General features: G+C 40.1%; 1 protein-coding gene across 1 annotated transcript in view; it reads right to left on the reverse strand.

The window, feature by feature from the left end:
- KIAA1549 (KIAA1549 ortholog) overlaps window positions 1–27,272 on the reverse strand; it is a 76,682-nt gene that overhangs the window by 33,444 nt on the left and 15,966 nt on the right. Inside the window, exons 8-11 of the mRNA XM_035888963.1 lie at window positions 21,589–21,648; window positions 18,240–18,385; window positions 10,725–10,902; window positions 8,371–8,555 (exon numbers count right to left, since the gene is read on the reverse strand). Coding sequence (XP_035744856.1) covers window positions 8,371–8,555; window positions 10,725–10,902; window positions 18,240–18,385; window positions 21,589–21,648 — 569 coding nt within the window. The remainder of the gene's footprint in view (window positions 1–8,370; window positions 8,556–10,724; window positions 10,903–18,239; window positions 18,386–21,588; window positions 21,649–27,272) is intronic.

The following is a 27,272-nucleotide window of genomic DNA, read 5'->3' on the forward strand; positions in this document are numbered from 1 at the left end:
CCCGGCCTACTTTAAAAAATAATACTAAGTATCACTGAGAAATGTGTAGAGGGATCCTTCATTGCTGCTGGTTTAGGAAATGTTTTTAAGGACCAAGCCAAAAAATGTCTCTAATTCGATTTCAATACCTTCACTTGATAACCGTATACATATGTAAAAAGACATGTATGTGCAATAGCAGTTCACTGTATTGCCTCTTAGGTGGGATGCCATCACCTTCCCATTACAGCTGTGTTATAGCCTGTACTCTCTATGACAAGCCCCATCTCAAAAAGAAGCAGGATTTTGAGATCTGAGGGCCAAAAAAGAGGTCATATGTACAAAATGCTGCCCATTTTCTCATCTTGGACCAAGTACCTCTTCATACAAACTACGTCTCACATTTGTCATCACAACAGCACTTCTGTCAGCTATCACTGTTACTGGGATAGGTAAAGCAGTTGAGCAAACACGTCCTTGTGGAGAAGAAACATGCTTATAGTTGCATGAGTTTCTACCATCAAGCCGGGGAAAAGCAGCGCACAGGGTAGCCGGTGCTGGCACGGAAAACCAGAACAAGCTAGTGGACAGCCTCTGGTCCTCCTTCCCTCCTCTGGAAAGACAAAATTGTGGTTTACTGCTCACGACCATACAAATAGTAAGTAAAGCAGGAATCCTGCAAAAAACACCACCTCAGGAATTTTGCTCCTGGAGTAGGATTAAAAACAAATAAAGTCAGTCCCAAACTTACAAAACTTTATAAAGTCTGAAATTCTCAAGACACCTGTTCTGAAATATTTTCTTAAGATGGATTCTTCTCACGGATTTTCATCATCCCTCCTCTTCTCCTTTGTGCATTTCTTCCTGCCACACGAATATTACCGCGACAGCTCAGTAAATTTCACAAAATACAAGAGGGATCATGTTGTTGAAAGCCCATAACTCTGAGTACATCTATGCCCACAGGCTGCTGGGATAACTGCTGTAACAGGCAGAATTTTGTGTCTGAATCAGATGGAGTTTTAGCCTTCCTTTCCAGGCAGAAATGCCGCAGGGTGGATAGTATCTTAATCACAGTTTGGTAAGGTTCCTTTGCACACTGGTTGGATGAAAGCGTCAGGAGTAAGTTAGAAAAGGATCACCAACTCTATAGGATAGACAGGTGAGTGCTGGGTCTCCGTTCCACCAGTCTTTTGTCTGCAAGTTATGCTGAACAATTACTCCTCCAAGGCCATGTACACAACACTGACATAAACTGCAACCTCCAGGAGAGGTAGCACAACACATGCAAAAAATTATAAATTAAGGAAGCTCTTTTTTCAACTTGTGAAACAAAAGAATACATTCGTAACAGAGCTCTCACTGTCTGGACAGAGCACATACGCAACACAGTCCAGAAACACTTTTGCTCTGCAAATGACAAGAAAAGTGCTAACAGACTTTTAAGGTAGAGCTTATAATCTGCTTGCTGAAATGAAGCTACAAGTGAGTAACAACATTAAAACCTTAGGCAACAATGATTTGATATTGGCTCATTTCCTTGTTCCCAAAATAGTTAAATTCTACAGTAAACTCTTTATTATCTTTTGTTAGGGAAGACAGAATTTATTTCCCCAGTATTAATCAGGTCTCAGTGGTCTATTATGTTTAGGATGGTATAAAGTTTAGCCATATTTTGAAAATGGATTATTTTTGTTTAACTCCTTTTCAAAAGTCGCCAGCATATAAATGTGATTCTATAAATCCATGGATTGCCTACATTTTGAATAGCATATGCAGTTCTAGTCTCCTCCTCTCAAAAAGGATGGAAAAGAATTAGAAAATGTTCTAGCTTTTTCAAAGGCTACCAGTTGGTTCAAAAGCCAGTTCAAAAGAATGGGTGAGAAAACTGGGACTCCTCTGTCCAGAAAAAGAGATGACGGAGATGGGAACATGATAGAGATCTGTAAAGTCAGGACTGGCAAGGAGCAAGTGCCTAGGAATCAGCTCTTCACTGTCACCTTCAATACAAGGACTAAGAGGCATCACAGAAAACAAGGATGTGGCAGGACAAAAGCAAGATGAAACAAGATGACATGGTTCTTCATATAATATCCTGTGGAAATCCCTGTCAGCAGCTCAGATGGGTTTAGAAGGACTGGACAAGTTCATAGAAGAGACATCTGTTGAGGGTTGCTAAACAGCACCACTTCTAGATAAAAGTCCCTTAGCCACAAATAACTGGAGGCTGAAGAGTTACTCAAGGCAAAGCATCACAAGTACTTGCCCTGTTCTTCTCCCCTTCTACAGGCTTTTGCTTTTGGCACCTGGGCTAGCTGGCCTTTTGGTCTGACCTCAAGACAGCTACTCAAATGCTTCTAAAAAAGCAGATGGAGACATTTTACTTTTTATATCTATCAGTATAAGCAGCATATCTAAGTGTGGTATTTTATTTCTACAATTTGTGAACAGTTAATCCTCATTACAGAAGAAGAGTTCCCACAAAAGAGCTCTTGCAGAGGAATTGCCATCACAGAAATGTACTGTTGAGAAGTAATTAAGGTGTTGAATACCATGTTCCTTGTTGGAATCCAGCTATTGACTCTGAAGCAGCAGAACCCATATGCCAATTCCAAAAAGATAACATTTTGGATAGTTAGTCAAGGTTGCTGTTAGAAATGAATGGTATTTGTTATGCAAACAGTAGGCACACACACAATTCTCTTGCAGAAACTCATGTCAGTTTTCAAGTAATTTTTATAAGAATGGTGTCAGCTGCCTTTCTTAACATGAGTCTCTTTTGACTGGAATTATTCTGCAACGCAGAGCTGTTGCCTTGACATTATACAGATGAACAAAAGCATTATAGAATGTCAAAACATCACAAGAATTCTTTATACGAGGAGCAGAAGCCTACTATTTAGCCTCCAGCAGGGCTGGCCTCTTTGATCCTGGAAACATCCAAGAGGTAGTCTACTGAATACACAATAATAAGCAAAAAGTAAAAGTTACACCTCACACATGAGATTCGGATATCAGATGTCCCTGCTTAGGGGGAAAAACAAAAATCCACACAAGCCTCTCAGACATCTTGCAGAACGCATGACTCATTACCTGTAACCGTGAGTGACACACGGAGCTCTGGCTGGCTGTCAGAAGCAGCACAGATTAGAGGAGACACGCAAGGGCTGGTAACGGTCCCCGGGTGATTATACATTAGCTAGGTTTGCTGGCACACCATGCAAACTGTCAGCGCTCCAGCTCTGACACTACCTGTGCTACTGCTCAAGGAGAAGGTGGGGTGCTGTATGTTTTGTCCTAGGCTTTGTGGGGACTCAGCCACCCCACCTCTCCTAAACGCGGACACACGGGAGGGGCACTGAGCTGGAAAGATATGTTCAGCCTTTAAGAACTATAGTGGCATGCAGAGGGTCCCAGAGAGGAGCAACTGCTGGGCTGGAGAAGTAGGCTTTTATCCCCTAGGGTTTTAGGATGTGGCCTTGGAAAAACTAGGAGCTGAATAAGCAACTCAGTCCAAGTTAGCACTGCAAAGGCAATGACTTCAGCATGACCAGCATTTACAGGAGAACATCCAAGACCTTCTAAATAAACCATCAATGAGCTTGTCCACACCTGTGAGATTCTTGTCACTAGGGCAGGGAGCCTTTCCATGAATAACTGTCTAGAGCTGAAACTACCTCTGGGAAGTCCTAGCAAAGTATTTGACTTTTTTTCTCCAAACATTTGTACACAGCAGGGAAAGTCAAATCCCTAGGGAACCGGGTTCCATTTTAATTTTTGGATGTCCATAGAGAAAGAAATAATATTGCCAACTCTGTTTGCATTACAAATAACATGTAGAATGTTTTTTTTTTCTCTCTGGGAAAGAGGGAAGGGGTTAACAGTGTTTTCACACAAAAATGTTAGTAGTCCAGTACAGAGCAGAATGATGGTTTGGGCATTAAAGACATTTATCCATCTTTTCTTAAAGAAGAAAAATAACCTATGGCAAAAATTCAATTGCTCACAAAAGGCACAGCTTCTTTGCAAGAAAAAGAAGATCAGGTTGGGACAATGTTGTGGTGGATATAGGCAATGGCAAGAGAGAGAATCCTGTAATTTAAAAATGCCTCTTGTGCACCTTTTTACTTCCAAAGGCAAAGACATCTTTATCCAGTGCAACAACCCAGATCACATCAAGGTGAATTTCCAGTAGGATGCTATGGATTACAGAACAAGTCATGAATACTTCATGTGCCCTTTAAGGATCTTAGTTCCATCTCTTGAAAAGAATTATCCTTGCACAGACCAATGAATCTTGCATAGAAATTCACTGCTCTGACCTGCTTCCTTACCTCACAGTTTAAAAAGGGTCCAAATAACTTTGATCTAAGCATGCTTTCCCATCTAATCTCCAGAATGAAAAAGGTAACCTAATATTTTTCAGGTAATGTTAATCCTGCTTTGAAGCAGAGGGATGGATTAGCTAATCAGAGTCTCTTCAAGGTCCATTTTTTTTTAATTATTTTACCTTTGAACCTGGTTTTGCTAGCATCAGTTCCTACAAAAGTTTTCTTTCATGTGTATTTATGTTTATATTCACTTAAGTAGCAGACTTCTGAGACTATCCAGAAGTAAAACAACCCTTAGTATTTGAGTTCAGGCTCCCTATATATCCTTTGCAGAAGATAACATTATGAGCCTTTTTAAGAAGGGCCCTTATGCCATCCTGTCTGCAAGACACTGACCCTATGAGGAAACTGGAAAGCCAGATGGAGAACAGAAACAGGTGGAGTGGCATGGTACATCCCATCTGCAGAACAGGCTTTCACTGAATACAGTCTACCCTGCCCATGTCATCACCTTAGAAGAAACATCGCCTTTGCTATTACCTGTATTATCTTCGAGAGCAACCCGGCCTTGAGGGTGGGGACAAGCAGCAAGTCTGGACTCAAGCCCAGCTTCAGGGCTGCTATGGCACATAAATATAGATGCAATCTTGGGTACTTCTGTGGGTTTGCCACTGCAGGATCTGAATATTTTTCAACATAGTTATGCCTGCTGAAGTAGGAAATATGCTAATATCGACAGTCACAAGTGAGGGACCCAAATATTCTAAAGGGGTGTCCACAGAGCAGACAAGGGGCCAAAGCAGGTTAGCTGTGCTGGCACAACACGCTGGCCAATATGACTGAATTGCTGCATAACACAACTACCTGGTGGTCTTTACCTCTCTGAGATGTATGTGGGCAGCCATAACCTTGGGGCACACCCAAAGGCATGTAGGGTCTTCTTATCAGCAGATAATAGTACTGGTCTGCTTCACCAGAAGATAAAAATGTGAGGGTATGCAGCTTAAGACTTACTTTTAATGGTGGTCATAGGAACATGGAAATCATACCTAGTCTGTAAAAGTAAACCTTTACATACAGAAGATTAAAATTAAGGCTTAAATAATTATATTGTCTGACTGCATATCAAAATATTTCAGATAAAAGCAGGAGTTTGAAACCAGAAGTAAGTGATTAAGTGAAAGGAAGGAAGAAAGAAAGAAAAGATGGTACTAGAATGACACAAGGGGCTACAGAATCCAGGAAAATTTGTAGTGTCTTTAAAGCACCTCTCTGAAGAGAACAACATAAATTTGGGAGAGACTCTAAACTGAGAATAAAAAGCTCCTGCAAAACTTATGTCTTAGTTATATAATCTGCATTACCGTATGTTACAGAAGTTCTCTCTCTTGATGTTTCAAAGAACCAGCCTTGTAGTGACAAAGCCTTTCCTCAGCAGCTTCCGTGAAGCAAACAGGCTTTCCCTTCACCCCACTCCCAACCTTGTTCCAGGCTTTTAAGTCACAGGTGACATAATTTGCTATCAGCTGCTGCTGCAAATTCTAACAGATTATTATGCTGCCCACTGATCTGCTATGTTAAAATGGCTAATTAAGCACACTGAAAAAAAGACTGGTGATACCTCTTGAGATCCACCAGTGCAGTATGATATCCTATTTCATTTGAACAAGAAACGGTTGTCTCGGTTTCTTAACTTCCAACCAACACACATTTTCAAGTGCGGAACACACTGTAGGCTTACTACATGGTTGAAAAGAATTGTCTTCTATTTCCAGTATGGATATGCCATGCATATGGTAATGAAACACTTTGATATTTATACATTCCATTTCTATATTTACATTAAAAGAAAACTTTTTTAAAGATTAATGGAAGTGAGAAGAACTAGCACTATAAATGTGTTTTTATGGGTTTTACCAATGAAATATTGATTCCAAAAGGAAAACCCAGATCTTTAACCTAAATATCCTTCCATTTACAGATGCAGTGCAGGCCTCCGCTCTCCTTTGGTACCAAAGTCAAGCTCTGTAGAGAGGGAATGGAAATAATTGTGGGTGGGGCGAGGAAGGGGAAGCCCGAGTCCATTTTTAAATTGAGTTTATTTACAGACCTATATCCCCCACCACATGATTTCATTCCTTTGATCATTTCTTTGCATTTACTGTAGTAAAAAGTATAAAACCCACAAACTATTTTAAAACCGAACTATTTTAAGACCAAATGTCCTTAACCATTTGTACACTGTTGTGACTGTCTGGGGGTCTTCACTGCTTGTTAAATGTGCCTTTTTCTGACCTGGAATTCTGACCCCCCCATCTTTAGACATGGAGAAAGCCCAAAGACAGCCTGCTACTAAAGAAGCCAGAGTACTGCTTTTATTCTGGATCTTGGGCAAACGATAAAAATGCTTTTCAAAGTAGATTCTGCCAGTTGTTTAATGTGCTAAGCGATAAAATTTTAAGACACTTTTTATTGCTTTACCTCATTTAGTATTAACATATGAGCCATCCACTGCCACAAGGATTGGACTAGATGTCCTTACTGGTTCTCTCTAGTTTGATTATGGTGACTTCCCTAGAGAAGGCACAGTGACAGGCTCCCTAGGTGAACTGAAATGAGACTTGCGTACAAATAAGTTTAAGGCTTCTGACTCATGAATGATTGAAATGAAGAATACTGTAGAAGCAGTGGGGAAAAAGAACTGAGCCATTTTACCAAAAGAAAGTAAAACTATGAAAGATGTTTCTGGCCTTACAGTCAACCCAACCCAACTGCTTTCTTACAAAAACCTTGCGACAGCGGAGAGGTACTGAAAACGTATGTGATGAAAACAAGTGTACCAAGGGTAATGATTCCCGCTCGCTGTTTTTGTATGATCCTTCTCAAATTAGCTGAAACTGCTGTGGGGAACTTCTTCAATCAAAATCTGCGTTACGTATTACCACAGCACAGGTGAAACAAGGTACCAGGGGGTGAAGTTCATCAAAGGGTACCACTTGTTGCTGACCTTGATTCTGACACTCAGTCTGCAGTGGCAAGACAAGTGGAAGTTACTATTGATTTGTTCTGACTGCTTTGGAAGTGCAACTGCTTTCTGCTTCTCTTATCTTTCACATCATTAATTATCTTGAAAGAGAGCATAGTGTACAGACAAGACTTGTTATGGAGAAAACTGTATGACTGAACATGAGGTGACAGTACAAGAACATGACTACAGAACCAGAGGATTAGCACAGGCAGATTATTTTGCCTTTACTAATGCCTCTGAAGGTATAGTCAGTAATAAGCATCTCTGACACACAGACTGGTTCTCTTCAGTTGTAAAAAAGAAAGTAGGATGAGTAACCCTTTAACCACTTTTCCATTCTTTTTACTGAATGCATCCTTTGCGAAAATTCTGGATCATCTGTTTTTTTATTTACAGTCTTGGGCAGAAAAAAGTCAGATTATTGAATTTCACACCATCTTAACCCAGTCCTCCAACACTCCAGCCAGCCTGATCATCCATGCAGTCTCATGCAGATCCACTAATTAAAGTTCTAGTCCTGCAACAGGCTCTCACAATGGCAACACAAGAGCCTTGGCAGAATGCGGAGCAGCAAGGATAGGCTCTAGCAAATACTAGTTCCAGCATGAGGTATAATGGATGGTGCAGTTTAGCTGTCAAATTAGTTTAGCGGAAGCTCTCCAATGAAAAATACGGCCCTCTGCAGAAAACAAGGTCAGTGATTAATTCAGTATATTTCCTCTTATTCAGTCCTGGCCAAACCCTTGAAATTAAGTGATAAAGAAAGGTTCCTTTCAGCCTCAGTGCCCACATTTTAGAAGGATGTATATATCTAATGCAGTACCATATACCAAGAAGAACAAATAAAACACTGGGATTCTTGACTTCAACTATCATTTGACTTCTTTCCTTTTCTTTTTTTTTTTTTCCAACCCAGAAGGCTCTAAAACCATGTTTCCACATGCTATTTAAGGATGCTAGGTGCTCCCTAGACTCTCACATTCATTTATGCTCAGAATACTCAAGTTCTTGACAGCACAGCTTCCCCTTTACCTTCTGTCGCTGCTGCATGTTGCTCATCGCGTCTGGCTGAAACTCCAGTTTGTCTGTTCGACAAAGTTTCCAGTATAAAATAATAACAATCAGGAGCACCACAGCAACTGGGACGGCCACACCAACAATAATCCATAGGTTGCTATTCTGTGACTCTGAGGTGGACTCCTTCAGCTTCTCCACAGCTGTGAAGTTAAAAGGAAGACAGCAATTTATGTGGTTATATATTTTTAAATGAGGACACTTCAAGGTTACGTATTTTTATGTTCTTGTAAATGGTAGTTAGAGAGTTTATCAGAAACCAGCTGCACATCCCAAGAAATGTCGTACCACTTATAAGTTAATGTATGTCGTGCTCAGGAAGCATGGGGAGGTGATCGATTACCCTCGCCTACCTTCTGAAGACCTGTGTTTAAATTACTAATGAAAATGTACTTCTGCCACATCATTCTGTAACCCAAAACTGAGCTGACATAGTGAAATGGGTCCAGAAAAATGACTTACCACTAACAAAGTTGAGAAGGGCTTTCCAACCCTATTGCCTGTATCCTGCTTTAAGCAGTATTATCAGCTGCCTCTTTAGTTACACATTATATATTTTGTTATCCTCCCCATCAATAATTGAAGTCAATTTGAAATCAGTAAGACCCTCCTCTCTTTTTTTGCTTTCTCTGTTTCATTGTCAGTGTGTGAGATCCTTTAGTCCCAAACAGAAGAAAAAACTACTGGAAAGTGTAATCAAACCAGTCATGCACATAAAAAGAGCACTGGAAGAATTGACAAAACTTTCATTTGCTCTATTTTGCACAGCAGTTATAAGTGGGACTAAAACCACAGCAGTAATGCATTTCTAGTCAAACTGGTACACTTTCTTAAAAAGATGTTTTCATGTATCATCTCTATGCAATCTTATTTTTATATATAATTTTTATTAATAGCCATTCCAATGACGAACCTAGAGATTAAAGGAAAACATTATAATTCCTGTATTTTATAAATCTGACAGCTCATTTATGACATAACATTTTCTGTTACAAAAATAACCTTTTTTTGGTCTAGTTTTTTCCAATAAGAAACATTTACAAAAATTTCTACAATTCTATGCCTCTTAAAAGAACTTCCTAATGACGCGTTGAAGTTTCAACATGCAGAAGACTACGAACACTTCATGAAGTTTGTTCAACATTTACCATTTTTGTAAAGGGAATTTATTCTTTATTCTTGCAACTTTTCTGCATTTCTATCTGACCAGTATTACAGTCCATTAACAGATACTGAGCAGATGTAGATGAGCTACTGACCTATCTTTAAGCTACCATTTAAATGAGGGACAAAATTTAGAAACACATCCAGATGGTCCCATTATTACTATTTTCTTTCTTTTCTTTCTGCAGTGAATTTTAAAAATCGGAGACATGCTGGTTCTACTGGCAAAATACCCTGTGGTACAATGTAACTAATGCCTCCATATTGCACAGAAAACAGAAAGGGTAATTAAGCATTCATATCAATGAGGTATTTTGTAGATCACATACATGTCTGTTACTGTTTTAAAATATTTCCAAGTTTCTTTCCTAATCATAACACAGAATTTTGAGTAGGTCTTCTGTCTCACTCCTTACTGAAAATTATTTAATATACCAAGCTTCCTGAATAAAGTCATTATATGACTTTATATGAGCTGTCATATTTATTCTGGTATGTATCTAGTAAAAGGTCACATTACTTTCACATTATTAAAAGATTACATTTCTTATCGATTACTGATGGACAAATAAATAAAAATAAGGTCAATCATATTCAATGAAGGAAATAAACTCTTTCTTTTTGGTTATATCATCCAAATTGCCCCAACTAGCATTAGCCTACATCTTTGACTCACTAAACGATAATTCAGACAAACAAAAAATAGTGACTTCTGTTATAATTCACTGCCATGACTCAGCTAAAAGAAAAGACCCATTTCACTCTGACACCCTCCCATCCCACAGTCCTGAGTTTTGTGCAAGCTCCTGGGCAAGATAAACTGTACAGAAATACTGGACTAGCAGAAGGAGATGATAATGGCAAGAAGGTATCCAGCTAGCACAGTATTATTCTAGCACAAGCACTAAAGTGAATGCAGTGAGGGCTGCACTTAAGGACCCTGTTGCAATTCCATGCTCAGCAGAGTCTTCAAGAAGCAAAGCAACACCACACAGCTCACACCAAGACTGCTAAAATTTATTTCCTCAGGAGTGTCGAAACTGCAGCATCCCAAGAACAAAACACTACAACAGTGGGCACTGTGCAAAGCTAACGTCACCCTTCCTGTTTCTCTTTGCTGGCATCAGTGTGGATTTGACAGGGCTTACGCTGTGCAACGGTGCCTTCAATGCGGTATCCAAGGATGATTGCAGCCCGCTGGATATCAACTCTGTTCATCAGGTCTGAGCACTTCAGAGCACTGAGTCTCTCTCCATCTTGGTCCTCCACAAAATAGATCAGTTCCACAGGGTTATCAACACCAACTAACCGTGACACGTTCACAATCTGAGAAGAAATTGGAAAGCTTTTACATTTTAAGTTGTATTTATTTGGGGCTCCCATACATTTGGTCTTTCAGTCCTTACCCTCTCTCCCCCTTCCCTTTCACAGGGCCTGGACCTTAAGGACACTTATCTAAAAAGAAACATTTGGAACAGCTTTGCCAAGATGGCATCAGTATCTGTCTTAATTGTCACTGTGTGCAACCCCTAGTGCATAAAAAAGATGCCACCTTGTATTATGATGCAGAAATACAACTGCTGTTAAAGAAAACTCCTCTATCTGTGACACCAAAGGATATGGTATTATACTAACCATGTAACTGGTGTGAACTGGTACAGTTTGGAAATTGTCAATATCCAGAGAAGCCTGATGGGAAGACATGCCATGTGTAGTGCTGCAAAATACAGTATGCAGCAAAGGGCAAGAAGAGCTTAAGTCAACGCTGGACATAGCATAAATACACAGAGCTAATATTCAGTAGTAATAATGTGCTTCCAAACTAGAATTCAGAATATTGTCACCTAGTACTTACACAAAAGATTCTGAGTGGAAGTCTTCCAGGGGAAGACAACATTTCTGCAACAGTGTATCAGTGTCTAATTACAAAAGCACTACTCAAGTGCTCCAGGACCCTGGGAAATTTACAGAAATACCTATTTTGTAACGGGAAAGGAAAATTTCCAGGAAAGCGATCCCTTGTATAATACATTTTTATGGAAAACCTGAAGCTTCTATGTTTGGGGTTTTTCTTCCCTATTTGTTTCATGACAACGTACAGATCCAGTACTGAAGTAAGAGAACAGCTGTCACTCCAAAGAGGCCAACACCATGCCACCCTGGAAGCCTCTACTGCCTTCAGCATATGTTGGTTAGTAGGAGCTACTGAAGAGATAAGTGTGATTGCACTTCTCCTCTAAATGCTTCCTTTAACTTTGCTCTGTTATGAATAACACACACACTTCTTTGTTCCAGTTTCTCCAAATGTTAAGCAGCTACACAGGCAAATATTCTTGTTAGCTTCAAATAGAACTGTTTGCTCTTCCTCAGCAAAAGCACCTGCATGGTCACTTTCATCCTCCAGACAGCTGCCCCTGGCATCTTCCTTTCTTCGGGAAGGAATGTATTTGACACTGTAGGAAGCAATTCTTCCTACCTACTTCTAAAGACACTAATAATCAAAAGAATGCACGCTATGAGGAAGCCCTGTAGATACTTTCTAATCACCAAACATCTACACTGTGTATGAGACTCACAAAACAATTTTGAATTCCTGTAAAATTAAATCTTACATGTAATAACTCTCCTCTGTTTAACCACTTACATGTAATTGTGAGCTCAACCTAGAATTAGGCCAAACAAATAGTAGGAGGTATTCTATCATGTAAAGCAGAGTTTGAAGAGCTCTGGAAGGGACTGCCACAAATAGAGCAATATCTCTCTTTTCCTTCAGAACCATCCTTAACTATGAAGTATATATTTAATTTTAATTTATTATCTCAAACACTGCCCATAGGCTTAAAGTAAAGCCGACACACAAATGTTTGCATGTTTGAGGCTTACAAAAGCAAAGCTTTATATTTTTTTTTTCTTTCCTAGTTTCTAACAAAACAGTCATGTTGAAGGAATGCAGTGCAATGTTCTATAGAGCTCAACAGGGATGATGTTCTGGTCTTTGGGGACATCAACTCAACATGTCCTAAAAAAGCATTTCCCAGGAGAGGTAATAGCACAGTATATAATAAATGGGGGGGAAAAAAAAAAAAAAAAAACCACTAAAAAAAAACCCCACAGAAGAAAGGAAAAAAAAGAGAAAGCACAATTGTCATGGAAGTCTTCTAGGCCAAATCAACTGAAAGCAAAGGATAACATACAAGGTCAGTCACATTTGATGTAAGAAACAGAACACCTACAAATAGAGTGGAAAAATGTGCAAATTTCTGAAACACAGGAAGACCTGCTAACAGGACCCATTAAGCAGTGCCGCTTCTCATGCTGAATGCTCTTCACTCTTCTACCAGCTAAGGGGCAACCAATCCCTGACTGAAGGCAACAAAAGAGTATCAGTAAATAAGGTCTCAACACACATATTCAGCAGCTGTTAAGGCTGAATCTGGTTTCACGGAACCCAGATTTGTCATTAGATAACAAATGTCCACAGCTTCGTACTTCTGCTTCAGCTGGGCTGCCTTCACCGCAGCCTGGCCCCAGCGCACAGAGCAGCAGGGCGTACGGACTGGTATCTGCTTCCAGCACAGACGGACCCTTCCTAAGCAGCACTTAATTCACTTGGAGAGCGAGGGAGTTGAAAGGCCACACGGGAGCTGAAAGTCAATGGGTTCTTCGTTTATTTTTATGAAGCCTCTCTGCGCGTAGCAAAGCTACAGAATCAGAGAAATTTAGAAGATTCTTAAATTGAATCATCGTATGTTTTACGGCATTGTGGGGTACTCGAGAAGTACTATAATTATATGTGTGTTATACACACAGGGTAACAGTCAGAAACCGGCTGAATGGGTTAAAAAAGGAACTTCTCCACAGCTGCCTTTAGAAGGGGCAGAGGGGAAGGGGACAAATTCCAGTGCAAGCTGCCGCAACTGAAACAATACAATTTTAACACACAATTAAAACAAACAGTGTATGGCCTCCTATGCTGAGGAACAGGGAGAGGTGAGAAGAGTCAGAGGGGAGATAGAAAGAAGTAGCTGGAGCTATTTTGGCACAGTATAGAGAACACGGGAATGAGCATGAAGAAATGCAGTGGAGGGTGGAGGTGCAGGCTGGTGTTGAAGAACTAAGCTCACTGTTTTAAGATAAGATTTATCTGAAATAATTCTTTCTGAATACACAGCATTTTATGAGTGCTCACACCACACTGAGGGAAGCTACAGATAAAATTTCAAATCCAAGGGGAGATGGTTAAGGATTTCTATTCTGGGAAAGCTGATGGCTGAGCAAAGTATTCTTGAGGTGACTATGAGACACAACTAGACCCGTATGTAAACTCAGCAACTGTGACAGTATCTGTATTTCAGTTTTCATCTCCGTCACACTGGTTCACTAAAAAAACTTCTTTTTTTTTTGTTTTAAATTAAGCTCTGAGTTTGCTGTAACACAGAAAACGGCACACTGGATCCAAACTGTTTTTAAGTCTGTTTATAGAATTAAGGTGCACAGCCACTATGCCCATTTTTTACACAGTTTCTGTACGCTGTTTTGTGCCATTTTGCTCCAAATTATACTCTCTGTGTAGCTTCAAACTGGTTTTGCTTCATATTTTACAGAGGTGTCTCTATCATTGAGAGTGCTAAGAATGCAAGCAGAGGCAGAAATGGTACTTTCCAGGCATCCCATAACGCAGCCCATGTGTAAGGAGGCATTTAAGCATTTTATGTTTATACTTTGGCAGCGAGGGATGACATAGGGAGGAGGAGATACGAGAATTTCATTATGTGGGAGGCAGAAAATGAAGGGAAAAAAGAAAGAAAAAACTAATTCAACTTGTGTACATAAATGATACCATCTTTGTTGATACTAGATGCGCATTTAACCTCCACAGAGTAGGGCTTAACTGTGTTCGGGTGTCAGTAAATTTAATTTAAAAAGTGTTTTCAAGAGAATATCATAGGTCAGTGAACAGAGTTACCTTGGTAACCAAGATCTAGTTCATAATTTAAAGAGGGGAAATCCAGGTGGTGGGCAAGCTCACAAGGCGTTTCCAGAACATCAGTCAGCCCGTGGGATGTCCCAGGCAGCAGCCCCGTCAGGAGCGAGGAACCCCCAGGTGAACTGGTTCAGTGTTTGTGAAGGCACGAGCGTTACTTAGAATTAAGCAAACACGCACACACACAATCTCCAAAATGCACGTACAATGACGATTTTCCTTTTTTCACTATGTTCGTGCCACGGGGGGTGGAAAAAAAAAAAACCAAACAGAAAAGATTCTGCTTTCTGCCTTACTAAAGTAGGATTTTAGCATAAGCTCTCAGAGGAATGTGTCGGGAGGGGAAATGGCGGTGCCGCGGGCGGGCGGCCTGCCTCCCCCCTGAAGCACCCCGCTGGGGCTTGGGTGGGTGCAGCACCAAATGCTTGCCCGCTTTGGCCGACCCCCGTCATGCCCTCAGTGAGAGGGCCAAGGCGCTGCAGGCAACGCTAAGGGAATTTCCCCTGCTGGCTTGTAGAGGTTTGGGCCAGCCAAGAAACGGGCTTGCCAAAGCAGAGGTAGGGACGGGCTGTGGGCAAGCTGATGGAGGGGCCGGTCTCTGCCCGGGACAGCCGTCGGAGGGGCGAAATGCCTCTGAGGAAAAGGTGAAGCAGCAGCAGTCCCCAGAGGCTCTATTTAAGAAACCTAAATCCTCCCAGCAAAGCCTGGGCCTTCACTCACATTAGACGCTCTGAAGAGGCACAAAAACTGTAGGTAGAAAACCCAGAGAATGAACCTCTGCCTTAATAAAAAGCTCAGTTCAGTCATTAATCCCCTCATAGCTACTACTTTCTCACACACATTACAACTACAGTGTTGCCTAACGTGCTCTTTAAATCGCAACATTGTTCTTTTTGTCACTTAGTAGAATCACATTTTTGCTTCCTATTAGGTTCAGAAGACCAAGCATGCTGCAAAGAAGGAAAATTAATTATTTTTGTATTAGCTCCTGGTGCATTTTTAAACTACAATTAAGCCATTTAATTCCTCAAAAAAATTAATGAGAATCGAGTTATTATGGTAAACTATTGACAAAATACAGCACACAGCCTAGCCTCTGCAGATACAGTGCAAATCACATTAAACACGTGCCTTAAATCTGCAGCAACAGCAGACACGTGTTAAAAATATATGACTTGCTCTGTGAAACATTAATATGAACTTTACACAAAAATTAATGGAACTATCTCATGTATAACAGTCAGGTGTGAGGCTTCAGAGGGGTTTTTTTTGTACATAATGGTTATAGGCTTTTTTCTTCTTTTATCACGGAGTGCCACCTGTTAACAGCATAGATAGGCAAACGGGAGGGGAACCATGCTACCTGGGCACCTGAGGTAGTCCACAGCTCTTATTCAAAGTGTCTAGATTTAAAGAGTAATTTTTAACATTCTTAGATCCTAACACATGCCTTTAGAAATGAAATCTAAGCCTCACAAGGTATCACTTCTATTTTCTTAGTATGTGAAAGGAAACTAATACGCCTGCAGTAACATTCACAAATAATTGCTTCACCTTCTGACCCACAGTCCTGATTTTCCACAGAGCTTAGAAATGTCACATTTCAATACACTATAAATAACTTTCACCTCAGGAAAAACTCAGGTCTATGGGGGCTCAGCACAAGTGAAATCTGTGTCTAGTCTTTCATGGATATATGCATGGCCTGCTAATAAAAGTATCCAACGCTTCTGCGTTACTGGCAGCTTCTGTTCTTACTTTCACTATCCTAGAAGTCACTGGTTTGTGTGCAAGAAATATATACAGGAAAATCCAAATATAAAGCAGAAAGAACCGTAATAGCTCTCCCTGAAGACACAAACAGATGCGTATATACAACACACTTCAAACACAGCTTATAAACTTGGCTATGAGGAATAAGCAGCAGTAAAACTAATAGGTTTATTGCAGATTACTATAGACCTGATCCTTAACTGATGGGGGAGCATCCTTGAACTAAACTGTCCTCCACCCCAGGAGCCCACTACCAGGTCCATCACTCCAGCTGCACACCACTGCCTCTAAGGCCGTCATACCTACCACACACTTGAACATCCTGCCAAAGCAAGCCACCAAGAAACTATAGCACCCGATGGTACCTACCATTCTCGTGCAGGACACCTATCACAGACACCTAGCAGCAAGGTATCTCTCCTTCAGCCTCTCTTCTTCCACATGTCCTTTATGGCAGTGCTAACCCTATCTAATGGCATTGCCTGTGAGCACCTGGAGGAGCCCTGTGTTACGTGGGATGATGGTATGATGTGCTGACTGTAGCTAAGAGAATCCTCCGCTGCCCAGAGACAGCAGTTTGCAGACTCTTTGCACTAATTGAGTGGCATAAATGAGCAGCACTGTTGTTTGGAACATAAGCCACAGACCTCATCTTATGTCCCAGTAAGTAATACAAAGTCATAAGAAAAACGCTGCATTTTCACTTTCTGAAATACTATCCTTTAGCTAGAAAGGGCCTGCTTGTAATTTTGTGTAAATTACCTGAGCTTTATTAAGTAAAATAGTAAACCCATAATCTACCATACACATTTTATAGGCTGTGGTATCTTTGCTAGCAACATAAGGAATATTTGTTTAATTTATATGCAAAGTGGGGACTAAAGCATAAAGAACAAAGTGCAATAAGAGGTGTCGGGAATTGAAGATCTCAAGCAGACATCTATTTACAGCAATTCAAAGCTGCACAAAAGAAAAACAAAATAAAATCTCTATTACTGAAACAGATGTTTCTGAGACAGGAAAACAAAAGTAAGAGAATCCCAACATCTGGAAATGTAAGTGGTAGCAAAAACTGTAGGATTAAATTAAAGATAATAGGTCTGAACTGCTACAAGGGCATCTGTGAAGTAAACCAACTGTCAATGAATTAGCTGGAAAAAAGTAATTTTAAAGAAGATGCGCCATTAAAAAGTATTTTGGCTTTCAGTTTGTTGAACTGACTAGAAAGAACACATGTGAGAATGCAAAACTTAAAATTAAATATCCAAGTCTTTCTGGAAAATACGTGAATAATTCCACCTGTGACAAAACTATAAAGCAGCACTAGAATCCAGATAGCAGAAACTGCCATGTGTGCAAAATTTGACATGATTAATCATTCTTACTTGAAAGCCATTCCTGTGACCAGCAGTACTGTGACAAATAGGCAGTTAAGGGGCAGAATATACTACTCCTGCCTCAAGCTTCAAGCTGCACATGATTCTATTTCATATTTCTACACCGCCACCGAAACACCACAGAGAACTGTGAAGTAGCTGTTCCAGCAGAGTACTTTTTTTGACTCAGGCGACCATCCTGTCTCCTTTTGCTAGAGACCTCATGTAAGTCAGACAAGATAGCAAGTTCTTATAAGAAGATGTTGGTGAAATAATTTTCAATATAGTTTTTAAGAAGTCCTCAGAATTTTTTTGTAGCCACTTAAAATACTCAGTTGTTTCCATTTGTTATGTTTAGCTTAAAAGACAACAAGTATCCAAAAGAACCATATTTTAGGTGTAATACACAAGCATCATCAACTCGCTAAATGTGACACATGTTTTTAAGTTATCTTTCTCAACTCAAGACCTAGAAAATAGTAACTTTTTCAATAATTTATTCCCCCTTATTTCTTCCTCTGACTTAATACCTGCACAATGTTGCTGCCTGCAAAACTGGCTCGTCTCCATATCCGCCCTCTGGCCAAAGCCTCGTTTAACAGGTGAGCTAGTTTCCGCTCCATCTCAGCCTGAAACACTTCCTCCTGAATTCGCTGGTCGACGACACCCAAGAGAACTACATTGCAGAGAAAGTAATCCAGGAACACAAATGAATTAGTAAAAGTTTTCAGTGTCTTTTCTGCAACTTCAATTACAAGCTTTGAGTCACCCTGTGACATCTCACGGACAATTCAAGAGCAGCTGTAGTCATACGGGAATACCGCCCAGTTCAGCCGGAGGTTACATGCTGGAAAGGAAGACATTGGGTGGGAAAAGGTTAAAACAAATAAATTTAAAAAAAAAAAAAAAAAATTAGGTCAGAGGCCATTTTTGGAATCTCAACCAGTCTAGACAGACCCAGGATACTGAAGAAACAATTTCAATTCTAAAAACCCATACACTTAGGAGCATTCAATTAATTGTTTAAAAACAAATAAAAGAGACAATTCAGTCCAAATTGTCTGCTGCCACTACTTTCAGTCAAAATGTTGTGTTGGGAAGTGATACAGAGGTGAAGATGGGCAGGGCAAAGGTTCAGAATCAAGGAGAAAAAATAGGAGACCAGCAGCACATGAACAAAAATGTGTATTCCAAACACATCTTCCCTAGATAACATAAAGATTAACAAGTATGTGGCCAGCAGGAGCAGGGAAGTGATCGTCCTCCTGTACCCAGCACTGGTGAGGCCACACCTCAAATACTGTGTTCAGTTTTGGGTCCCTCAGTTCAAGAAGGACATTGAGGTGCTGGAGCGTGTCTAGAGAAGGGCAAAAAAGATGGTGAGGGGTCTGGAGCACAAGTCTTCTGATGAGCGGCTGAGGGAACTGGGGTTGTTTAGCCTGGAGGAGGCTGAGGGGAGACCTTATTGCTCTCTCAACTCCCTGACAGGAGGCTGTAGTGAGGTGGGTGTTGGTCTCTTCTCCCTGGTAATGAGAGATAGGGCAAGAGGAAATGGCCTCAAGTTGCGCCAGAGGAGGTTCAGATTGGATACTAGGAAAAAAGTTTTCACAGGAAGGGTTATCGAGCATTAGAACAGGCTGCCCAGGGAAGTGCTTGAGTACCCATCCCTGGAGGTATTTAAAAGATGTGTGAATGTGGTGCTTAAGGACATGGTTTAGTGGTGGACTCAGCAGTGTTATGTCCTAACGGCTGGACTCAATGATCTTCAAGGTCTTTTCCAACCAAAATGATTCTATGATTCTATTCTATGACAAACATAGCATAAAAAGACTGGTTAGTAGCCCTGCCCACTTCGCTTCCCAACCCCAGGTACTCCAGGTCACTGGGACAGCTAATGCCGAGAGGAATCCCTGAAGAACATCACATAGGAAACATGAAAAAAAGCGTGGACCTTTACTAACAAGACGGCTTCCAGTCAAAAAAAAGTGAACAGAGCGAGTCACTCAAATGACCTAATTAAACAACCCTAAAGGATAGTAAACCAATTCACTGCTGACTGCAGTAAAATAATTCATTTTCATTCCTGAGGCTCTCTACTAAAATGGTTCATATTTTTTAAAAGTCCTTTTTTCAGTGTTTTTCTGTTTATTTTAAGTGTGGTGCTTAATAAAAAGCCGCCCAATTAGATAAAATCTATTAAATATATTTTTAATCATTTTAATTTTAAAAATAAAAATATTTAAACCACTTATTCAATTTAAAAACTTTCACTGCAGATGTCAGAAAAATGAAATGTTTTCATGATTTTTCTCAGAGATCAACAGCATCTGCCTTCTAAATTTAGTCACAGACTAAGTATCTCAGAATTCAATAGCAAAATAAATAGACAGTGGCCTAAGGCTATTATATACAGCAAGTAGAAGACCGTTCTTGCCAGTGTATTGAATTGCAGTATCAATGAATTATGCTTAATAGCATGAACCGTATTCTACAACTGTGAGGGACAGCTACAGAGAACACTGCATATCCCAACATTTTATGCCTATTGGGATACATGCACATATATCTGGGTAATGTAGTATTAAAAACTTCATCTTTATGTGCATAAATTCTATCATTTTCCTATGTCATGAGTCATTACCCTTACAATACAATATACAGACTGAAAGGACTGACCCAGCCAAAGTCTACCAGCTCCTCCCAGGGTGCCTGCAAGAACTGGGATTACAAAAAAACCTCCCCTACAGCAATAAAGGTGCTGCAATTGGCTTTCAAAATCTTACAATTTGGAAGTTTAGAAAAACGCAAAGGGACATGACTTCTGAGCTGGAAGAACACTCTTCTTACTGCAGGATCTAAGTGAACTTCCAGCAACAATGGACAAAGCAAACACCTAAGGCTAAGCAAGGCAGGGGGAAGGTTGACCAAAGAAGCCAACACAAATCTCTAAGGAAGGATGATGTGTAGCTTCTGTCACATTTGTTAACATGATTGGAAATTCTTCATTTTTCTTCTCTAAAACAAACTGTGTGGGCTTCAGAAATTAAGTTGTAACTTGGTTTCCTGCTTAGAAAGTAAACTGGGTCACTGGTGAGAGGAGACAGGGATACCTGAAAAAAAGAGTAAGTCTATACTGCTGGTGAACTACAGGTGGAAAAGTTGTGGGAAGACAAAAGCGTATCCAGTGGGGCACCTGCACCCTAACAGCAAGTTTGCTAGGCATAGCCTAGTCACTGTTCAGCCTTTCTGCTTAAAAGACACAGGAAGGACCTACAATGTGCAGGCAACCTCTTCAGCCTTTGAGCATCTAAATATGACAGCTCAACCATATCTGTGAATTATAGAATAAACGTCCAGAAGACTTGGGTGGGAGGGATCTGCTGTGAATGAATCAGAAGAGATCAATGAAATGTGATGAAATTCTTTCATGTACTTGGAATGTATCTATTTTCATTCTGTTTTATTCCTGGCATGTTTTGGTAGAAAGTGCTGCACAAATAAAACTTTCATTTTAATTCATTTTAATTTTAGTTTTTAAAATTTTAATTTTGAACCTACAAGTCAATGTGGTATATTGACAGCAGGCAGAGTAGACACTTTATGCCTGACAGTACAAGTCACCTCACTAAGAATGAACTGCTTTATAGATAAAAACTACTGTTTCTGCATTATCAAGGAATTGTAGTAGTTCATTCTATACCTGGGAATTACATTTCCCAGATATTCCAGGTCACTAGGCCTTTGGTTTTAGAATTTATTCAGCTCAAGCACATTATTACCTCATAAAAATGCAGCACCCTTAAGCTATCGATATTTATGTAGGCTAGTTATCCTGCTAACAAAAAAAATTGCACTCTTACTTACAGAGACTGTACGTACCTGTTCTCACCCAGGAAGATTTCATCAACTGAGACACATTAAGCTTAGGATAATGAAAGGCTGAGGGAAAAACAGAATGGAGGAAAAATATCCGTAAGAACAGTGTTCTCAACAACATACACAAGAAAAAGAAGCCAATTCATAATTTATACTGTCAGTAAGCATCTTATTTACACAGATGCATTAGTACTCCTGAGGCTATGCAGACACAACGGTAAGGAAAATGCTCCAAACATACGCTCCCCGGTCCGTCTCTGAATAAAAAGAAGCTAACTGAAGCAGTCAGATTTATTACCTGAAAGATTTCAAGCTGCTGTACCGAGGTCATTGCTCCTAGAAATTTAAAAGCTCACTGTCTGAACCGTGACTCTTACTGAGCTAGCTGCAGGATCGGACTTTTGCTCAAAGGGCAAAGAGGCAACTCATGAGTGTCTCAGAATGAAAATAAGACCTTCCCTGAAGCAGAAACTGCATGGAAACAATAAGTGTAAAGCAGAAAACTGAATATATCTGATTTGTGTTCCAGACTTGTGCAGGGGGCAGCATTTAAAAAACACCACATTGATAATTTCTTTTTTACAAAAGTCACAAATAAACGCACGTAGAAACATTGCTGTAGACAATACTCATGGCTTTTGTGTTTGGCTTCATGGCTCCCAGCTTTCTTAATTTCTCAATTCTTTCAAAAAAGCTCTGCTCCAGAGTGAAATCCTTGCCCCAGTCAACTAAATAAAGTCTATTTCCACTGACTTCAGTAGGGGTAAGATTTTTCCCAAGGTTTCCACTGGAGAGCAGTAAAGACATGTTGGGAAAGAAGTGAAGATGGGGGCTGGGCCAACAGTTTCCTCAAAGGAAGTCTTAAGCTTCACTATGGCAATAAGAAAAAGGAAGGGTCTTAACTTCTCAAAATATTTAATCCAGATGCAGTTTGCTAAGCATTATATAAAGGTTAATTTTAAAACCATTTCATGGATAGAAAGAATGCAGCGCATAACAATTAGAAGACCTGGTCCATGCTAGATCAATTTAGAGTAAAGATGTCCTGTCTTCATTTGTAGAATAGTTTGCCACTATCGCGTGTTTCAGAGAAATAGAAAATTACCATTTTTCTAATTTCGTTATGAAAGAATTTGTAGAGTAGCTGACCTCTGTCTGTGTACCTAAAAACTGATTCTTTTGCCCCTTGAAAAACTTGTACGTTTTTTGCTAAAGCAAGAGCAAAAGAATTACTAGCTAGGTTGTACCTTTTGTTTTCACAGATTTATAAATAGTCCCATGGGAAAAAAAAAGAAGAAAATTCTGTTATTCCACCTTTATTGCAATAATTGCACCACTAGCATCAAGAGAACCACATGGGAGATACTTTTCAACTTACTGTTCAGAAGGGTATCAGAACATGGTCCTTTATTCTGAACAGGAAACATCAGCCCTCTGTACACTGACCAAGATGCATCGAATTTTGAAAACTCTCAGAAACACAAAAAGCACCTCACGGTCCATTTAAACAAACACATTTATTTTTGGCATCCTGCTACACAATTCTTCAGATCACAGAACTTAGATTGGAGTTCTATTTACTCTGGTCACGCAATTGTTTACTTCATTTTAGAAATACAACCTGAACAAAGAGGCATAAACTGAACTGCATCTGTTGTTTTTCCAAAGCATGGAAAGAGCAAGATAAGAAAATCAAAAACCTTCCAATGACCATAAAACTTTGAACTGCTGGCAGTTGTGAGTTTTTTCTTTTAAACCAAAATCATGTTTTGCCTCAATACTTAATTTGCTCTTCACACTTTTTCTAATTAGTACTTGAAAATGATTTAATTCATGCAAATTGCCGGATGACTATTCACTTAAACTTTTCACAGAATTAATGAAATTTAAAAATAAACCAACTTGAGCAGAAAATCTTGAAATTTAAAAGGAAGAGGTGCCATGATCATTGGCAACTAAGGCTGGGTTCTAAAACCTGATGAAGAATGCATGAAATGACGGACACTTGTGCAACTGAGACCATGCTCAGAAGTCAGAAAATCCAGGCTCCAACTCTTATTCCAGAGGTCACTCAAGTGTCTCGCCAACATACATATGGCCAGATCCTGAGCTCAGCTGGAGTATGTGCAAGATTCCTAATGCCCCCCCCGGAACTAACGATTAAAACCAGAACAGCCTGATTGTTATTCTGCGGGGGAAGTTGGATAGACAAAATGCAATTATTAGTTAGATTGCAGCTGGTCCGCTAACGACTACAGATGCATTAATGATGTAGATGCTATCATCATTAGAAGATTCTAACACGCAGCCCTGAAGCACCATACTGCGTAACAGCATTGATTCAACGCTGACTGAAAAGGCAAAGGGTCACCTAGTCACCCAGAAACCTCCTGCCAGCAGTCAGAAGCAACATGGCCTTCACCAGATGCTCCAACAAGTATCTCTCTGACCCTCTCCTCTCATACAGAGATGTGTGGGACCATGCAGGATAGAACCAGAGCCATACTGGTTGTTCCTGTTTCTGATAAATGGAGAAACAGCAGAAAGCATGGAGGGATTGCAGTATTTGGAATGAGAAGGCATCAACTGAAAAATAAGATTCCATGCAAATATTGGGGTGCAGGCAATAGCAATGCACTGTATCTGTCAAAAGTCTGATCCAAAATCCACACGGACAAAAATTGCCAAATATTTCTGCAGTCTTTGGACTGTATCATATGATCATGGTTGGACTTGATGATCTTAAAGGTCTTTTCCAACCTAAATGATTCTATGATTTTATATTTTCCTATTGGCCTTGCAACATCTCCAAGATATCTGAAATAGATGCTACTCACCAAAGTGCTACTTACAGCACCAAAAAAATGGCAAGTTCCAAGGCAACTCTCTATATTTTAAGTCATAATAAAAACAAAGAGATTTATTCAGGGTAAGTTCATGAAGGCCAGTATTCCTCACCTAGTCCACCGCTAGCCTTTGCCTGTGCTCAGAAAAATCTTCCAGCCATAAAGGCATACCAATATTTTCTTTCCTATTGCTTTTAATGAACTAGCACCCAAAAACTGTGACTAGACTTGTTTTTCTTTCTGCTGACATGTAGTTCATGACCATCTAACCAGTTTACAATCTAAAACGTGAGATGTAAGGTGGACAATGCAAAATCAGCACACAGGAAGGTGTAAACTGAACACTGGAATGTAAGCATGTTGCTGAAGTCACCTAGAAGTCTGTGAGGGAAAGAAAATTCTGGAAGTTTCCAGGCTTGACCACTCCAACAGCCCTGTTCCTGCACAGAACAGTCCATTCTGTCAAACTAACAACTTTCATTACCAACCCTGACAAAAAATTCCTGTTGTTAATGATGTACTGCACAGGGACAACCCACACAGTTAAAAGTATAAACAGTACATATTAGTTATGTGAAAAATCCACTGAAAGGACTGTTTTTGAAAGGCGATGCGAGGTGAACAAGCATCAGGGAGCAAATACATTCCTTCAAACAAGGCTCATAGTCGGGATACTGAAGGCAAGGTCTCACTTCGCTTAACAGTGTTGAGATACAGTGACATTACAGAAGTAGCTTTTCCTCAGTATGAATCAACTTCAACCCCCTGACTGCTCAGCTCACCTACAAATGAGTTCTTTTTCTTCAGATGCAGACTATAAAACTTACAAAATCATATACAGAGTCCTCAGGGGAAAAAAAAAAAAAAAGTCACCTCCAAGAGTATTAACTGTTACCATGCCTGATAACTAAGGCACAAAAGGCATAGAACAGTATGGCAAGGAACATTTCCTATTTACATATAAACAATAATATATGTTGTCCTGGTTTCGGCTGGGGTAGAGTTAATTTTCTTCATAGTAGCTGGCATAGTGCTGTGTTTTGGATTTATTACTAGAAGAATGTTGATAACACACTGATGTTTTTAGTTGTTGCTAAGTAGTGCTTAGACTACTCAAGGACTTTTTGAGCTTCTCCTGCTTGGCCAGGTGCATAACAAGCTGGGAGGGAGCAGAGCTGCGACAGCTAACCCAAACTGACCAAAGAGCTATTCCACACCATGTAATGTCATGCTTGGGGGGAGTTAGTTGGTTGGCCAGGGGGAGAGGGATTGGGGCTCAGGGAGTGATTGCGGCTCGGGACAGGCTGGGTGTCGGTCAGCGGGTGGTGAGCAATTGCATTGTGCATCACTTGTTTTGTATATTCTGTATATTCTCTTACCATTATTATTATTGTTATTGTTATTCTTTTCTCTTATTAAACTGTCTCTATCTCAACCCACGGGTCCTACTTTTTTTTTTTCCAATTCTCTCCCCTATCCCACTGAAGGAGGTGGGGAGTGAGCGAGCGGCTGTGTGGTGCTTAGTTGCCAGCCAGGTTAAACCATGATATATGTAGACATAAACATATGTTTATATGTTGCATATAAACAATAACGTATGTAAATTGTTTATGTGTAAATGTATAAACATCCAAAATTCCCCCCAAAATTCACACTGAAAAGCAGGGGGTTGCATATTAATTTGCACAGAACAAAGCAGCTACCTATCTACGGAAGATCTTCACAACACCTTCCCTGCTATGACTCCTCTTGCAGACCAAGGGACAGCATGAAAGCAAGAGAGTTCAGGGCCTAGAAAACAAAAACATTTAGGCATCTTCCTGCCAAAGTAGCTTTGAGGATCTGGCTGTTGGTCATCCTCAACAGACTGCTGAATAAGATGCCTCAAGGAGGATCTGCCCAACACTGCTGAGCCTTTGGACATGATTTCTGGCTCTGAATGCTGAAGATCTAAAATCCTTTGGCTCAGTATACAGTCAACAGCAACAGTGCAAGAAACTGCAGAAACAGCTAAAAATAAGCGAGTGTGGTTGCCTTGCTTATAAAAGCGTATGAGCTACATGTATTATTGTGCTTGCTGACAGATGGACCCGTAGCTCTAACAAGCTGAGAAACTGTATTCCTACTTTGCTGACTTATCAAATGGCACCATGTCTGGCGTTCCAAAACAGTGACTATGAATGTGCCGAAGCACTACTGAGATCAAACTAGACAAGTTCAGATCAAAATGAGCTGTTCTGCAGTGGGCTCAATCTACAGTAAATATGCATCCCTCTAGCAACATTCAAGTCAAATCAAGAAGCATCCTGTCAGCATTTAGGGCACCATAGCCACCAAAACCGCATGTTTTCTACACTGCAAACTTGGGGAAGATCTCATCTTTCCTAAAAACTCTGAATTACTAAACTGAAATTGAATATACTTATTCTATTTTGATTAATCACATGTATTTTATATATCTGAATTCAAAATTAAAAGTTTTGAAAATTCAGTCTAGACAAATTTGACAGCAGTCTTCAAAATTTCTCCGTCAAACAAACTAAGAGATGCTACCACCAACAAACTCTGGCTAAGATCTCTGAGGCAAGTGCTGTGGCAAGTCTGGCTAAGATCTCAGAGACTCTCTGTTGGCAACAGTCATTCAATAAACTATGGCAGCAGTCAGGTGGGGTCATTGCAGGCAAGAGTGTATACATAGCTTGTTTGGTTGCCATCGTTCCCACAACTGGGGATGCGCACTAAAGCAGTAGCATTTTTCAAGAGCTCCAAATATGAGAGTCTGGGAATGAAGTGTGTATCACGATGGACTTAGTCATCACTTAGGAGATACTCTGTCTTCCT

Source organism: Egretta garzetta, unplaced genomic scaffold (genome assembly GCF_000687185.1).
Source record: "Egretta garzetta isolate BGI_Z169 unplaced genomic scaffold, ASM68718v1 scaffold321, whole genome shotgun sequence".
Taxonomy (NCBI): Eukaryota; Metazoa; Chordata; class Aves; order Pelecaniformes; family Ardeidae; genus Egretta; species Egretta garzetta.